Source organism: Canis lupus, chromosome 24 (genome assembly GCF_011100685.1).
Source record: "Canis lupus familiaris isolate Mischka breed German Shepherd chromosome 24, alternate assembly UU_Cfam_GSD_1.0, whole genome shotgun sequence".
Lineage (NCBI taxonomy): Eukaryota > Metazoa > Chordata > Mammalia > Carnivora > Canidae > Canis > Canis lupus.
In genome coordinates this window covers 40,965,900-40,984,314 of record NC_049245.1, presented here as the reverse complement: position 1 = coordinate 40,984,314, position 18,415 = coordinate 40,965,900, and the positions used below count along the sequence as shown (strand labels likewise).

The 18,415-nt window shown below is 38.9% G+C and overlaps 1 protein-coding gene across 1 annotated transcript in view; it reads right to left on the bottom strand.

Annotated features, from left to right (window-relative positions):
* Positions 1-18,415, bottom strand: part of DOK5 (docking protein 5) — a 100,999-nt gene that overhangs the window by 46,945 nt on the left and 35,639 nt on the right. Inside the window, exons 3-5 of the mRNA XM_038573002.1 lie at positions 5,000-5,114; positions 4,794-4,913; positions 1,778-1,967 (exon numbers count right to left, since the gene is read on the bottom strand). Of these exons, the coding sequence (XP_038428930.1) occupies positions 1,778-1,967; positions 4,794-4,913; positions 5,000-5,114 (425 nt within the window). The remainder of the gene's footprint in view (positions 1-1,777; positions 1,968-4,793; positions 4,914-4,999; positions 5,115-18,415) is intronic.

The window sequence follows — 18,415 nt, the reverse complement described above, 5'->3', positions numbered from 1 at the left end:
ACACACACACACACACACACACACACATGCACCTGCTTAAAAATCTCTATGGTTTCCTATCACACTTAGGAGAAATATCAGTCTTTAAAATAATCTTCTGGATCCTTAGCAGTCCACTAGATTAATAAGAATAAATTAAACTTTTGCAAGATATGAGTAACATTAAAACCTGAAAGATAACGTCAAAAAAGTTTAACATTAGTCATGAGATACTAAAAAAGTTTACTAAGGTTTTAGCTTTCAAAAATTCTGATAAAAGACATACTCTTCCTATTACTATTCCTATAAATCCAAGGAATAATTGAAAAATTTTAATGTTTGAATAAAAGCTATCCAAAATAGGCCCCAAACATCCTGATCAATGCAGAATTCCACTGTGCATTGATTTGATACACAAGTGGAAGATGAGATGAGGTATACAGTCGATAGAAAAGTCTATTTCTATCATGAAATATTTTTCATACATAGGTTTCACTGGTAACGATTAATACATAAATAATTCCTGAGAACCAAACAGGGTTTGGTTTCCCAAACAAAATCTGATCTTTCTACAGAGACTTTCCCCTAAGGATAATAAACAAGTAATTCTGACAAAAGAACACTGCTCTGAAGATTACAGTTTTATTTCCTAATGTGAGGACCTTTGCCGTCTCTGGAAGATTCACAGACTCATTTATAGCATTTCAATTTCCAGGTACTTATAACAGAATGGGAAAGAGCTGTTTGGGAAAGAAGAGCTTAAAAACCTTCTAGGAAAAAAAAAAAACCTTCTAGGAAACCTTGTAGGAGAATCAAATTGATCATATTTCTGAAAAGCAAAGCTTAAATAATTGGGCTTTGCTTATAACAGAATGAGCAGATTAAGTTGAGCAGAGCATTATCGTCATATATTCACACAAATTAGGATCTTAGGTGTTTGGAACTTCTGTCTTTACTCTCCTTATATCAAGTATTGTATTGCTGTCGGGAAGAACCATCCAGTTTTACAAACGAACAAAAAATTTTTCAAAGTCACAAGCTGACTACTTTCAACTTTAATGTAAATGTCAGGCCATTTTACAGAGGGATTTGTATTTCTTAAAATTTAGTAATTTAAAATTCTAAAATATAAAATTAATCTGCGATGTTTAAAAAGACAAAAGAGCCCAAATTCTGAGGGGGAGAAAAGTGAATTCCTGATCAGATGAATCTCTTTGTAGCTAATGATCAACCCAGATATTATTAGCACCATCTTCTCTTTCCAAAATTGACTTCTGAAAGGAAAAAAGGAAAGCCCTAGAAATGCTTATTGGGTATTGATTGCAATAAGCCAGTTCTAGAATCAACCTCCTGGAGTTAGCACTATTCATCACACCATGGATGGAACTCAGTCAATGGAGCCTTCAGAAACGAATGGCCCCTCATCCTGATAATTTACCACAGTAAGCCAACAAAGAAACATAAGCAGAATAACAATATGGATATTTTCCAAAACCCAAGAAGTTGGCTTGTGTTCGGCATGACCCAGTAAATGGTACATTTTCAGCATTTTTACCTAATTCAACTGCAGTTTGTGGAATGGAATCAAACTGTGCAATGAAAATTCATATCACATTCATGAAACATCAGAATCCTCCACAGGAAATAAAGCCATATTGAATATATGACTACTTTATAATACACCTAGCACTGTAGGGTCATAGCTCTACAATAGTTGCAGAAGCGCGCTTCAGGGTGGATCTCATAAACAAACCTGGGGAAAGAAAAAAAAAAGTAGAGGAACAGTCATACAACTCACCTCCCTGCCTCAAAAGTGAACCAAGCAGCATCTCGCCCGTACCGCCGCAGGGCACTTAGCGGCCAAGAGATGAGTTTGACTCTGGGATTCTGGACGTCCCAAAGACAGATGTGCTCATATGTAATCTGCAAGGCACATTCGCCATGTACATCTAAGTTAGGGGATGGCATCAAATACACATTGAATCTCTCTGGGAGAAAAACAAAAGGTTAGTCTAAAATCCCGGGAATAAAACATCAAAGACATTGTAGGAATAAAGAGGCATTTCAAAATAATTCTAGCCCATATTCTAGGTTTAGGTTGAATATTCTGGAAGATAAACCTTTCTCATAAATTCACAGTCTCAGAAAATGATTTTTTAAATGAAGACCATGTCAAGTAACATAATAATGACACAGTCTGGCTGTCAACACACACTAAACACTATTTACATGAGCAAAGACCATTTTTAGAATTTTTAAATTTGCATAATAAAAAAATTTGTATGCCAATAAAAGACTAAAGCAGTGAAACCATTAAAAACAATTTTTTTCCTGCCAAGTACATATTAATTACACCCACATTTTTGTGTTCACAAAAGATGCAGGTGCAAAATAATTGTCACACGATTTAATGATATTAGAGTTTTATTGATCAACTCATAATTTTCATAACTAAATGAATAAAACTATATCCCAAATCATTTAAATAAAACTCCATACCAATTACCATGCACTTAACTGACCACCGGTTTGGGAAAAATCCAATGAATGTATTTGAACTAGTTTTAACAAGAACTCTCCTCAGCCAATTACAAATATCCATTTGCTTATTTGGATGACTGTTAAAATTTAACCGAGATTACTCTAAATAAACAACTTGGCTTATTACTGCAACCAAATGTTCATCCCCACAGATTCAGTCATGATATTTGTTACATTTCTTGAAAATTCATTAATTTAGGAAATTAGGAGTCAAAACCTCTAAGCGAAACATGAAGAAAAATATTACTAACAGCAAATACATTTTCACCTATCCACCATTATGGTAGATTGCCTACATCTGACAAATAGTGTGGCACCAATCATATTAGTGGTATTCTAAATTAATTGTTTTATAATAAGGAAGTCATTAGAATTCTTGTAGATTTTAGCTGAGTTTAGTAAGTAGGAGTGTCATGATTGGATGATTTCATGGATCTATTTTTTCCAATTTTCTAAAGTTATTTCAAACTCCCAATAACTCATTATTTGCTGCCTTCTAGCAACTATTATTTTAAAAGTATATTCTAACGGAGTAACAGTTCTCTCGGGGGAATTCTGGAACAAGTCAGATAGACAGTCATCATTAAGTGAGAAGTAACAGAGAAATCGATAATGACCAATTTATTCATGTAGAAATTCTTCTACAACTCTACTTCACTCAAGAATCACAACAGTAACAGTGGTAAGAGCAATTGGTTTTGTTGCAATTACTTGAAGTCATGCAAGTTAATATTGTAAAATGCCTTCAAAGACATAGTTGAGTTTTGTAATGATCCCTACTAGTTATGGACCAGGGATATTCTTATTCCTATTTGACAGAAGAGGAAATCGAGGCACAGATGGTACAGTAGAGGGAACGCCTAGGCACAGCCCATTCTTGGATTCCATTTGCAGCACCATCAGGATACAGCTTCACAAATATAAATTTGTGAAAAATAGGTGCTGGTCTGAGCACTCTAGATTTAAAGAAAAGCAAAACCTAACATATTTTCCTCCTTGTTTGGCTTCATATGCATCCATCCATGAGGCACTACAGGTGCATCTTCTCCGCCCGGAGCATGCTGATTTAGTGAACCATACGAGGGAGAACCCAGGGCTTGGGTGTTATGACCCTGGAAAATGGCTTGGCTTCTCCGCACCTCAGCTTCCCAGTCTACAAAGAGACTTTTCTAAATTAGCCAAGCACTTGTAAGTCTCAGTCAATAACACCTCCATGGAGATGGATTATGGCAGATATGGTGCATCCAAAATAGTCCCAGACTGTAAATGTGTCATGAAGACAGAGTTCCAAGTGAAAGCAAGGGCGTTTTTTACTAACTGGAGAGTGCACCCATGACGAGGGTCAGTACAACTCCACATGTGCCATGTTTGTAATCAAGCCAGGGGACCCATGGCCTTTTTGGTTGTGTTCCATCCTCACGGGTGAAGTCAATAGGTTACAACAGAACAGGACTCCGGGATCCAATCCGCCCTGTCACAAGGCTTCGTTATTTAGAAACAAAGAAATAATCCCTCACTCCCAGGCTCACACTGTAAACCAACACTGAGTTTTGCTGAAATGTTCATGGGGGTTTTGGTCATTATTACCTAAACTGATTTATGCCCAGGTTGAGTGTTGAGCTCAAGGAGTTGGCTCACGTGTTTCAGTTAAAAAAAAAAAAAATGGACAGAATTAGGTGGGTTTAAACCTGAGAATACATTCATGAAGTGTGGATTCTACTAAAAACATCGGAAAGCTTTTAGTGCAATACTTTCAGCGAAAAATGCAAGACAAAAAACAAACAAACCCCCCATATCCATTATGTGGTCAAATCAGGATATTATGAGGATAGGTCCAGGAATATAGTCTGGTATCAAACACTAGCTGTAGGAATTGGAGCAAGGGCTATAGCTTTTCTGAGCTTCAGTCTCCTCATCTGTAAAACGCAGGAAAGTGTCATGGGGCTGCCAGGCAAACGACTTAATTAATTGCATTTAATGTATTAAAGGACTTAATGCATCTGCCACAGAAACCAGCACATAGCAGGTTCCCCCAGGTTTCTAGATGATATTATTAATATAGAAACCTTCATATTTGTGCCTCGAAAACACATTAAGAAATACACTGAAATAGTAACACAGGATTTAGGTCAAATAAAGGTTCTTTTAACTTCTCTCTTTATACCATTTTTTTTTTTTTTTTGTAATTTCAAAAATTCCACATAGGGAAGACGTCTTATGGTGGGACATAAACAGTGTTAAAGAGAGCGAAGGAGAGAATTTTCTTTACATACCACTCTGTTCTCTCTCAACCCCAGTAGCCAGTAAGTCAGGCTCTCCGAGGCTGATGTCATTGATCCGCGTGCCCACACACTCCATCTGGAGCACTTTGCACCATTCATCCGCCTCAAGATCTGTGGAAACGTCCGAAAGATTAACGCACATGCCCAGCACCTGCTTTGAGCACAAAAAGCAAAAGCCCTCCCTACCTCCGACGAACCTGATTCACAAGCAAAGGTCTTGGAGGTATCATCATTGAAATAAATCCCGATGGCGTGTTTCTTGGTGCTCTTTGGCAACCGAGCTACGTTCTTCACATTGTTGAGCTCTGTAACCTGCAAAAGCAAACCATTGCCAGTCCGATCACACTCCCAGAGTGAGCGTGCCCAGTCACCACCCCCACACCAGTCACCACCCCCACTCCCACTCCGGTGGAAGGCACCCCGCAGGTGAACACCACTTGGCAAAAAAGGGTGTTTTTGAAAGCTGTGAATTCTTTCAGTGTTATCCTTAAGACACAGCAAGGGAGGGGAACGAATTACCTCCCTTTTTCAGTTTTTCTGAAACATAGTAAGTGGCACGAGCTGAAAACTTCATAGAGAGAGAAAACTCATTTTAGGGTTTTTCTCTCCCCAGAGTCTACCTAATGAATAATTCTCGGATCGGTATCCTTGTCCCAGTGGAGACTTTCAAATACTCCAACCCCTGGGGGGACTCACAGTGAAGGTATCCTCCACCCATCCATCCCAAGGAAGGAAGGGAATGGAGGCCCGGTTTCATAAGGGAAGGGAATGGAGGCCCAGTGAATCATCTCACTCTCTGATATTCAAGAATGGAGAGTCAGAAGTCCCCAAAACACCCCTCCACTTGGGGTTCAAGTCACATATTCCAAAACAGACAAGTGGGTTTTCCCATTCTGTCTTACTCTTGGTTTCTCAATGGTTTACAGGGCCTCCGTTTTAGAGCCTGCATGGCACCCTCCATGGCATCACTTTTTCTTATCGTTAGGGAAAGCCTTGCCCATTAGACCTCTTCTCTCTCCTTCCTCTCTCCCACAGTCTCTTGGTCCCTGTTATAAACACTCACAATGTTAACACATTTATAAACCACCCCCCTCCCGCTAAGGGTACTGGTTTATTGTGTTTCCAAAATGGCTGTCCCTCCCTCAGTTACATCCAGATCCCCTGCTGCATTCCAGGGTTGTGATCACTGGCTGCGCGATAGAAGGCATCCATGGCTTCAGGGTATTTACAAGATAAATAACACACATTAACAAGTTTAACCTCCCCTTCCTATCGCTCTTTGGGGTTTTTATAAAAGAATGTATCTCCCATCGGTCTTTGCCTTCAGAGCTCATCTTATTCTAGATTCAAGGAATGCCTGGCTCAGGAAGCCGGGGAGGAGAGAAGTCAATATCCTCCACCTATACCCTAACCTGATTATTTTATTCCCCTACTTCTTAACTTCCACTGGCTCTTTTTATAATATAAAGGCAAATTTCTTGGCATAAAATATCTTAACAGTTGCTACTGACCAAATGTTTGTGGCTCCCCAAATTTACATGTTGAAATCCTACCCCTCAAGGTGACAGTATTAAGAGGTGGGACCTTTGAGGGGCACCTGGTGGCTCAGTTGCTTAAGCATCTATGTTTGCCCCAGGTCAGAATCCCAGGGTCCTGGAATCCAGCCCCGCATCAAGCTCAGCCAGGAGTCTGCTTCTCTCTCTGCCTCTGCCTCCCCACTGGCTTGTGCTCTCTCTTGTGCACTCATTCTCTCTCTCTCTCTCAAATAAATAAATAAATAAATAAATAAATAAATAAATAAAATCAATCTTAAAAAAAAAAAAAAAGAGGTGGGACCTTTGGTGGGTGATAGGTCTTGAGGGTGAAGCCCTACTGAACAGGATTAGTGTCCTTATAAAAAAGACCCCAGAGAGTTCCTCATGCCTTCTGCCATGTGAGAAGATGCCTTATATGAACCAGAAAGCAAGGTCTCAGACACTGAATCTGCCAATGCCTTGACCATGGATTTCCCACGTAGATTCTAGAACTATGAGAATTCTATTTCTGTGGTTTATAAGCTACCCAGTGTATGGTATTTTTTTATGGCAGCCCAAATACCTAAGACATCAGTGTTCCCCCCAAAAGCTGGCTAAATAAAGCACTACCTACCTTAGCAGGAAGCTTTAGTAGCTCGACACCACCAACATTATTCTCCAGCTACTCCAAATCCCCCCGAGTTTACCAGATAGAACAGTTTATTTTTTGAAGATTTCATTTATGTATTTATTTTAGAGAGAGGAAGAGTACAAGCAGGGGAAGGGGCAAAAGGAGAGAAAGAATCTCAAGCAGACTCTGTGCTAAGTGCGGAACCTGACACAGGGCTCGATCTCACGACCCTGAGATGGTGACCTGAGCGGAAATCAAGAGTCAGATGCTTAACTGGCTGAGCCACTCAGGCACCCCACAACTGTTTATTTTTTATGTATGTATTTTTGTGCTAATACCCCAATACAAGCACTACTAGCCACAACTACTTATTAGTCTTTCTACTTCCATCGTAACCTCATTAATTCACTGTAAACGCAGCATCCAGACGATCTTTCCACACACAAGTCTGATACCAGCATTTCTGTGCATAAAACAGAACACTTCAGTGACTTCTCTTTGCACCTGGGATAAGCAGCCAAGCCCTTAGAGTGACCATCGAGGCCCTCTGTGGTCTTTCCTGTAGCTACCTTGCCAGCCTCCTCTCTGATACCTTCCCCATGTGTCTCAAGTTCCAGCCACAATGGCTTTTGTTCAAGCCTCAGAAGGCACCATGATTCTCCTGGCATGCTTTCCTTATTTTACTTGCACCCACCTACGGGTCTTAGTTTAAATCTCAGTTACTTGCAGAGCCCTACTCGACACCCCCATCCCTCCACCTAATCAGAGTCTCCAGGCTCTGTCTTCCAGTGACATCTTTGCCCTCACGGCCCTGTAATGGGTATTATGGCCTACAGTTTAGAGCCTGTCTTGCCTCGAGAATGGAAGTTCCCTAGGTTTTTGCTCACCACTGTGTCCCCTGAATCTAAAACAGAACCCGTCACCTTGGGGGAACCCACTGTATATATGTGGATTGATGAACAAAAGACCAAACACACCCACAAATTTACTTGCACGGTGCTTCTTCAAGGTGAATGTCTCTTTCTCCAGAAAAATTTTACTTTTCCTGCAAGGCCAACTTCCTCTGGGAAACTTGCCCTGACTTCAGTGTGAATTACTCATTATCACCTTCTCTCTGTTCCCAGGTATGCGGTATGAAGCTTTGTTCTATTATCTGTTATTGTAATTAATCCATCGATCTCTCCAGCACCCAGCTAGACGTGAGTCTCCTATCAATGACTTACTGATGGTCTGAATCAATGACAGACAATCATCTGAGAATCAACATTTATTGAGTCTGCACCGTATACCACACACTGTGCTTGGACTACTTTTACATAATATGTCAAACTTGATCTTCATAAACACGCTGCGAGATAGATATTATTGCCAGCTATTTTCCAGTTGAAGAAGCTGTGGATGAGAAAGGTCAAAGTCATGTGTGCAAGGTCACAGCTAAAAAATGGCAGCACCAAGTTCTGAATGAGGCAAACTGCCCCCAACGCCAGTGCTCTTCGCCCATCCAAAATACCAAGGACCGACTCTAAATACTTTCAGCACAGAGAATCTTTAGCCCAGAAAGTCATCTCCATCTCATATTCGAGGACTTCTTCTTTTTCACTGGTGTGTACACTGGGGGTAGGGAGGAGCTGGTGGGGGTGCTGAAGTAGGGCATGAGTGCCTCAGGCTTTATTCTGACCCTCTACTGAGCCATTATGTAAGAGTAGTCTACTCTAACCTAAGGCACAGCACCGACTTTGAAATATGTCATTTCACTGCACATCCATTAAAGGTATAGAGGAAGGAATGTCACCTGAAAGGGTCAGGAAATGTAGGGAGAATTGCATGAGTCAGAGCACAATTACCCGTTTTGGAAATTGGTTTAGATAATAAGCAACCCAGCACCCTCGGCCCGGGGGAGGTAAGTGTTCAGGGCAGGCAGGATTATGTTTTTATGTGTCAAAGGACAATCAGGTTCTAACACAACAGTTTCTGCCCCCCAGTTCAGAACTACATCTCAATGAGCATGTGCTTGCACACATACCCCCCCCCAACCAGCCACATTCACACCCTCTTTCTTTCAAAAGAACTGCAATCTATGCCAATCCATAATAGAGCCTTCCTCAAAATACGTGCTAAAGTGAAAATTATGAGAACATTTGCAAATATATTTATATCACTTAAAAACCTGTATAAGACATATTTATTTCCACCATCGCTCCATTTTGTAAATGAGAAAACCAAAAACAGAACATATTTTTTCATATTCCTTTTACAAAGACATCATTTGCCCCTGAAGAATCACTTTTGAAGCAAATGTAGATTTTGATAAGGTCTCAGGTTCTTGTGTAATATGGATGATATTTTAAACGGGGGCTAGTAAGTGTATCTCATCACCAACACTGACTGTATTGGAGCCTCAATATGACCTCAGAGAAGATGAGCATTCAGGACCATGCGCAGGCAATATCTGCAGGTCACCTTCTGTTTGAACTTCTTGTCTTTTTCTTATGTCTCAGATCAGAAGTTATTTTGTACCAAGTTCAAAACTTTTTAGGAAAACTCCATTCTGAGCCTCTGTAGTCAGAGATTTCATTTTTCTTTCACAGTGTAAGAGAAAAGACACACCCTAAGCTCTATACGAATTTTGCCATTTTTGTGTAGAGATTCACAAGTAAAATGCAAAAGCTTCTTCAAGGTGTAACAGCATCAAGGGAGGAGTGACTTAAACACAATTGTAGGAGAGTTACATTCCCTCTTCAGGAATCTTCCTTGAGGGGGTGCCTGGGTGGCTCAGTGGGTTAAGTGTCTGCCTTCAGCTCAGGTTATGATCCCAGGGTCCTGGGATCGAGCCCCACACATTGGGCTTCCTGCTCATCAGGGAGTTTGCTTCTCCCTCTGTGCTTTCTCTCTCTCTCTCAAATAAATAAATAAAATCTTTAAAAAAAAAAAGAATCTTCCTTGAATCTATTCATTCATCAATTTTTCAACTCATTGCTTATTCATATTTAAAAGGAGGAAACAAACAGAGAACCATTTTACCAGGGAGGGATAAGGAAGTGCTATGAAGACAAACAAAGCTGTGAAAAAGGATTTAGTGTGAGCTCAGGAGAATTCTGCTATTTTACATAAGGGGGCAAGGAGGTCCTTTCAGAGAAGGAAGCATTTGAGCAAAGGCTCATAAGATCTGAAAAGGTGAATCATGAATAACTGGGCCCAGCCATTCCAGGCACAGGTAACAGAAAATGCAGTCTCTGAGGTAGGAATTTACTTGTTTGGCAAGGACACAAGTTTGGTAATAGGTTTTAACATTTGACCTCCTGCCCTTGACATCTGCCCTCAAGGATAAGCCTCCTCTGCAGTCCCCTCTCTCCCCCAGGCATCACCCTGTCCACCTTCCTCATAAGGCTCTGCAGCTCATGCAATGCCAGTGGACCTAAGGAAGTCAATATCTCTAAGCTCTTTCATTTTTTCTTTTTTATTTCAATCTGGCCAAGACTTGTTTTCCGGAGCTCCTTGAACATCTTTATGATGGTCATCTCAAATTCTTTCTCAAGTAATTCATAGACTTCCATTTCTTTAGGGTCACTTTCTAAATATTTATTTTGTTACTTTGATTGAGCTGTTTCCTGTTCCTTCATGTCCCTTGTAAGTTTGTGTTGGGATCCACAGATTTGACAAAACATTCACCTCTCTCAGAATTTATGGACTGGTTTTGTACAAGGAAAGAACCAAACAGCCTTGAGCAGAAGAATACAATAACTGAATTGAAAATTCACTAGCAAGGTTTGGAACAGATTTGATCAAGCAGAAGAAAGAATCAGAAAACTTGAAGATCAGTTCTTTGAAATTCTCCAGGCAGAGGAAAACAATGCATGAACAAGAGAACTATGTGTTTGGGATCAGAATGTGATCTCAGTACTCAGTTACCTGAACTGACACCCTGTATATCTTAACAAAGCACGGGCTTAATTCATTATTGGGATTTATATATTACTTTGAGAGCCATGCTAATTATTAGATCATCATAAGCTAAATCCAAAAAGTATACTTTATTTCAACTGAAGCTAAACTACAATTTTAAATATAAAATATTAGGGACACCTAGGTGGTTCACTGGTTGAGCATCTACCTTTGGCTCAGGTCGTCATCCCAGGGTCCTGGGATCAAGTCCTGCATCAGGCTCCCCACAGGGAGCCTGCTTCTCCCTCTGCCTGTGTCTCTGCCTCTCTCTGTGTCTCTCATGAATAAATAAATAAAATCTTTAAAATAAATAAATAATAAAATGTTAAAACATCATATTCAAAACAGAAATAGTTTTATTAAATCACCATGGCAAACATAGTTTATTCCCATTTCTATAAGAAAAAAAATTTAAATATGCATGCTTGCCCACATATATATTCTTCTACATATTTGTAGTGAGGAAGACTAAGGGTCTGGGTAGTCTTCTGTGTTTGTCTCTTTGTATTGTTGGGTTTTTTACTATATGCATCCAAATTAGAAAGGAAGAAGTAAAATTATCTCTGTTTGCAGATGACATCATCTTAACATGTAGAAAATGCTAAAGATCTGTCTCTCACACAAATGCACAAACACCTGTTAGAACTAGTGAATTAATTCAGTAGAGCTGCAGGATACAAAAGGAATGAACAAAAATCACTTGTGTTTCTATATACTGACAGTGAACAATCTCAAAAGAAAATTAAGAAAAAAAACCCTGAGTACAAGAACACTAAAAAGAGTAAAATACTTAACAATAAATGAAACCAAGGAAGAAAAAAATTTATGCACTGGAAACTACAAAACAATGTTGAAGAAAGTTAAATAAGGTACAAATAAATGGGAAGACATCCCTCATTCATGCACTGAAAGACTTAATATTGTTAACAAGTCCACATTTGGGGCGCCTGGGTGGCTCAACTGGTTAATCATCCAACTCTTGATCTTGGCTCAGGTTATGATCTCAGCATTGTGAGATGGAGCCCAGGGTCAGGTTCTAAGCTCAGTGTGGAGTCTGCTAGAGATTCTCTCTCCCTCTGCCCTTCCCTACCTCCCTGCTCATGCACACTCTTTCTCTAAAATAAACAAACAAGCAAATAAATAAATCTTTAAAAAAATAAAATAAGATAAAATGTTTATACTACCTCAGTTATCTACAGAGTCAATGTAACCTCTTTCAAAATCCTGATGCACTATTTGCAGATAGAAAAAGGCCATCCTATAATTTGTATGGAATCCCAAAGGACCCTGAACATGTAGTCAAATGATCTTGAGAAGGAATGAAACTGAAGGCCTCACACTTACTAACTTCAAAATATATTACAAAGGTACAGTAATCAAAACTGGATAGTACTAGCACAAAGACAGACGTACAGACCCATGGAATAAAATAAAGGACTCAGAAATAAACTGTTGCCAAGAAAACACGATGGGGAAAGGAGAGTTTCTTCAACAAATGGTGTTGGGTACCTGGATATCCACTTGCGGAAGTATGCAGGTGGACCCTCATCTTGCACAAAAATCAACTTAAAATTGATTGAAGACTTAAATGCATGTCTTATAAGTATAAACTTCAAAAGAAAATACAGCAGAAAAAAAGTTGCATTAACATTGGCCTGGCAAAGATTTATTGGCTCTTCATGCACTGAATGGGACAAAACAAAAAAAGTCTGCGTAGTAAAGAAAACATTCAACAAAGTGAAAAGCAACCTAAAGAATGGGTTAAAATATTTGCAAACCATCTATCTGTCCAGGGCTTAATATCATATATATATATATATGGAACCCCTTAATATCATACATATATATATATAGAACCCCTACAATTCAACAGCTAACAAGCAACCCAATTAAGAAATGAACAAATGACTTGAATAGACATTTTTTCAAAGACCTAGAAATTGCGAACAGGTATAAGTTGCTAACCGTCACTAATCTTCAGGGAAATGCAAATCAAAACCATGAGATATTCGCCTCTCACATGTTAGGATGGCCATTATTTACAGAAAAAAAAAAAAAAAAAAACCTGAAGGGAAATTGGAATCTCTGTGGATTGTTGGTGGGAATGCTGATGCAGCCACTATGGAAGACATGATGGAGATTTCTTAAAAAATTAAAAATAGAATTCCCACGTGACCAAGCAATTCCCACTTCTGAGTATTGTACATCCAAATATACAAAAACAGGATCTCAAAGAGATATTCGCACTTTCACGTTCAAAGCAGCATTATTCACAACAGACAAGATCTGGAAACAACCTAAGATGTCCACGGACCAATAAACAGATAAAGAAATATGGTATATGCATACTATAGGATATTTATTCAGACTTAAAAAAGGAAGGAAATTCTATCATTTGTGACAAGAAGGATGAACCTGGAGGATATTATGCTATAATAAGCCGGTCATAGAGAGGCAAATACTGCATGATTCCACTTATGTAAGTTATCCACGGTAGTGAAAATCTGAAGCAGAAGCTGGAATGGTGGTTGCCAGGGGATGGGGGGAGGGCGCAACCAGAAGTAGCTATTCAATGGGCACAGAGTTTCAATCATAGGAGACAAAAAAGTTCTAGAGATCTGCTATACAGCAGTAGACATATAATTAACAATACTGTACTGTATACTTAAAAAGTTATCAAGAGGGTAGATTTCAAGCCATGTGTTTTTTTTTACCACATTAAAAAAAAATATTTCCGTAGCAAAATGTAGCTAGAATTTAAGAACATTAGTTTCTTTCCACTGTATTTCTTTTTATTTTATTTTATTTTTATTTTTCCACTGTATTTCTTTTTAAACGTTAACTCTTGTTCATGGCAGGAGATACTGGTCTTCTACTGATGGTAGTAAGAGAATTTGCTCATACCATGAATTTACTTAAACAGAAAAGTGAGGTGATTTCAAGCAAAAGATTAAGTAAATATGACTAGAGGTGCTACTGTGATAAGAAACATTAATGAATAAATGACAAAGGACTGAAAATTGAGAAAAATACCATAAACCTACTACTACTACTGATCTATTATTAGTATTATGTTTATTCATGAGAGACCTAGAGAGAGAGGCAGAGACATGGGCAGAAGGAGAAGCAGGCTCCCCACAGGAGCCCAATGCAGGACTTGATCCCAGGACCCCGACCTGAGCCAAACAACTGAGCCACCCAGGCACTCTTACTACTAATATTATGAAACTGAGTTCATTTCATTTCATTTTCTTGAGTCAACAGTCCAGGTGAATCAATTGACCTAAAGGTCCTAGAGTCACCCAGAACAACTCTCACTGGCTTGACAGCTGCAGAACAATAGATTGCGATAGAAACTTGGTAAAGACCTGGTTCCCACTTGAGATCCCAAAGGTCACCCATCTGAATAACACCATTTGTTTTCCTTTTGCCTTTTTTGCCCATTTCATGACTGCATTTCCTGAGTGATATTTCTAGCCTCATGACCGAAATCTGAAATTTCTTTGAGAAATACGATGAAAGAACTATTCCAAAGAGAGGTCTAAGGTCAGGTCCTTCGATATACATTTTCATTACTAACAGAACAGTTTTGATAGTAGAAAAGAAAGCTGAATCTTGTGATTAAAAATGGTATATAAATAGACTAAATATTTTTACGTACCCTTTTATATACTCTCCAGCTAAAACAATGGCAGATCCCAAGTTAGATAATCGAAATAAATTCTGTTTACTTGGGGGGCTGCCTGTCTGATTACCTTTTCAAATTAATCTGTGACTTCTCAGTTTCAACCTTGCTTTTCATCTACTAGGATATGTTTAAGCTTACTGACTCCAGAGATTTTTCTCCTGAAATGAACCTAAGAAACATGTAGCTATCAAAAAAGACTGGGAATATCTGTATGGCTTCCAGAAAACTGTCAATATTAGGGCCTTGGAAATGCTTGATTTTCTCTAGAAATTATATGTTTACTCTCAAGAGCCCCACTTCGTGTCAGGCTTAATCTGATTTTGCACATCCTGGGGCCATTTCTTCCTGACGGAAATTATCATGGACTAATTAAAAATTCACAGAAGATAGAGGCTCCCTAAAAAATCTGCTTGTAAAAGATAATGAACACTAAATAGGAAGTTCTCTGATGCATAAAGTATGCTTCTAAGCATGGAGGTTGGAACAGATTAGGCAATGATGAGACTTGGCAGGATGATTCTGTCTCTAGGACTTGGAGGAACTGAAAATAAGGCCAACGGTAAAGTCTGCCCCTCCTACTAATCTTCATTTTCTAGCGTTTATCAAATTATTTGTTCACAATCATCCATTCTCTCCCAGTCCTTCTGATTCTTTACCAATGGGTTTGGACTTGGCCACACAACTGGCTTTGGCCAACAGAACATGACCTGACAGGCCACGTCCAAGAAGACGCTCGAGATGCGTGCATATTTACGTCAGTTCTGCCTTCCTTGAGCTTCAGCCTGTCACTGAGAGGACTGTTCCCTACCCTCCTGGATCTCTAAATGTACAGACAGATGGATTTCAGCTGAGTGAAATTAATCCAGCTGTGCTCAGGACACCCACGGCCAACCCACGCCCCTCATGTAACAAGGGCAGGAGATAAAAGATGTGTCGCTATAGGCTGCTAAGATTTTGGAACTGTTGTCACAGCAGACGTTGGTTAAGACACCCTCTGTTCAGTGTTCTTCTGGCCAGGAATTCCCATGGAGATTTTCTCTCAAATCTCACCGTAGAGTAACATTGCTTTTTGTACAAAGGAGACCAGATTTCCTAGCCAAACACATCATAATCAACTAGGACACCGGTTATCAACTTAAGTAGTCAAATCAGTTGCTTTTTAAAATCTTTCAGAAGAAAAGAAAGTATTTGTTAATTTAAGAAAAGACACTCTGAACTAAACTCATCTTTCCTACTTGGACCTTAAAGTGTTGAAGAGTACTCAGCTTTTTAAAAAAAAACACTTGCTTTTGTGTGGGTACATAAGCACCCTGGTTTATAACTTGGGCTACTGCTCAGTGCAGTTCTGCTTGAGACGCTCAGAGCAGGAATTCATGTATTAGGACCTGCGGATCAGACACACACAGTCAAGGACAGAAATCCTGAGAAGATAGCCCAGTGCATCTTTATGTGCACACACTCCTGTGTAACCCACCGCACATACCGGGTCAGAAAAAAAAACATTTTAGTCACTACCACCACTCCCCAGGTCAGTGCTGCCCACAAGTAAGATCACTACTCTGATCTTCATCACGGTTGGCTAGTTCCTTTTTTTTTTTTTTTTTTGGTAGTTCTTTTAAAAACTTTATATAGATGGAATAATATTACATATTTTTCGGTGTCCAGATTCTTTTACCCAACCTCATGTCTGTGAGATTTTTTCCATGTTGTCTTCTATATAAGAAGTTTTGGTTTCTATATGATATTCCATTGTATGAATGACCTTTTTGTTTTTAAACATTTGGTTGGCTTTCATTTTAGATGTAGCTCTTATAGAAATATGTGATTTTGGGATACCTGGGTGGCTCAGCAGTTAAGCGTCTGTCTTTGGCTCAGGATGTGATCCCAGGGTCCTGGGATCGAGTCCTACATTGGGCTCCCTATGAAGAGTCTGCTTCTCCCTCTGCCTGTGTCTCTGCCTCTCTCTCTCTGTATCTCTCTCATGAATAAATAAGTAAAATCTTCAAAAAAAAGAAATACGTGATTTTAAGAAACATATAGTTGGAATATTCCATTTTTATTTAATCTTATCCATTGTCTCTTGGTATAGGTGTTAAATCAATGTAAATTAATTCTTACAATTGACATTTTGGGAATTAGTTCAGTCCTCTTCTATTCTTTTATTTTTTAAAGATATTTATTTATTTATTATTTATTTAATTTATTTATTTAATTTATTTATTTATTTATTTATTTATTTATTTATTTATTTATTTATTTATTGCATGAGTAGGGGGCAGGGGCAGAGGGAAAAGGAGAGCATCTCAAGCTGATTCCGGACTGAGTGTGGAGCCCAATGAAATCAAGGCTTGATTTCACACCCGTGAGGTGAAATCACCTCACACCTGAGCCCAAATCAAGAGCGGGATGCTTAACTGACTGAGCCTCCCAGGAGCTCCAGCCCTTTTTTATTCTTTCTAATCCCCTTATGCTTTGTTTTTTTAAAACAAACGTTTTGTCTTTGCCCTTTGCTTTTTGCTCAGGGAATTTTGCGTTATCATTCTCTTTTCCAAAATAATACTGTGAAGATTTTCAAGACAGAGAAGCTGAAAGAATAAGACATTGGGCTCTGTCACCTGGAATCCACAATTATCAACATTTTGCCACCTGTATTTAGTTTGCTTCACCTCTCTTTACATTTAAATATGTGGGAGTGCAAGTGTGTGCGTGTGTACATGCACACTTGTGTACACATTTGGTTTGGTTTGAAGTATTTGAAAGTAAATTACAGACAGAAACACACATTAACCCTACAACTTTGCAAACCAATTTTAAAAATAGCAGGGTTCACTCACATCACATCAGTGCCATTTTTACAACTAAGAAAATGGGCAACAGTTCCTTGTATTATCTAATTTCCAGTCATCTTCAAAGTTCCTTAGAAGTCCCCAAAATGTCTTTTTAGAACTGTGCCCACATCCCTCCACCACCACCCAGTCTAGGACCCAACAAAGACTAAGGCATTGCATTTCTTCTTCTGAGTGTCTTTCCATTTGGAAGAGTCCTCACATTTTACAAATGATACTATCATTTTGAAAAGATGATGTCCGTTTTCTTGTAGAATATTCCATTTCTAGATCTGTTTATTTTTCCATGATGATCTTAATTTTTCTACCCCTTGTATGTCTTCTGAAATGGAAGCTACACTTAAAGGGTGAATGAGATTCAGAAACAAATACTCCGGAAGACATGCTGTGGGCTTTCCACTGCATCATATACATAATGTCAGAATGCCCCTCTTTTAGTGAGGTGCAGTTTGATCACTTGGGGGTAGCCACCATTTCTATCATAAAATAGCAATTTTTGGATTTGTATTTAAGCTGGGTGACACTTTGGCATCCTGTGAATATCCGGTTCCTTCAACTACTTCCAGGGAATTATCTTAGCATCCACTGAAGACTCTTACCTGCAACAAAATGCTATGCATTTATCGTGATGACCACATGATGTATAGAATTGCCGAATCATCATATATAAGCTACTATAACACTGTATGTTAATTATATCTCAATAAAAAATTTTAGAATGCTATTCTTTTTAATCTAATTAGTCTGTCAACCTAAGCCCCTATGTCTACGACTGCCAGAGTCAAGATAAATATTGACAGAGGATGATTTTAGTGTTCCCATCCCCATACTGCTTTTTATTAAAATAACCTGGAAGCACCACAAATACTAATAGAATTGCTATTACTAGTCACCTATTATTTCAAAATTGTGTAACTACTGCATTTGATCAGGTGAGCAAGTTCATTGATCCAGAATTTACTCTGTATGTTTAGCGGCTAGAAGTGCCTGCC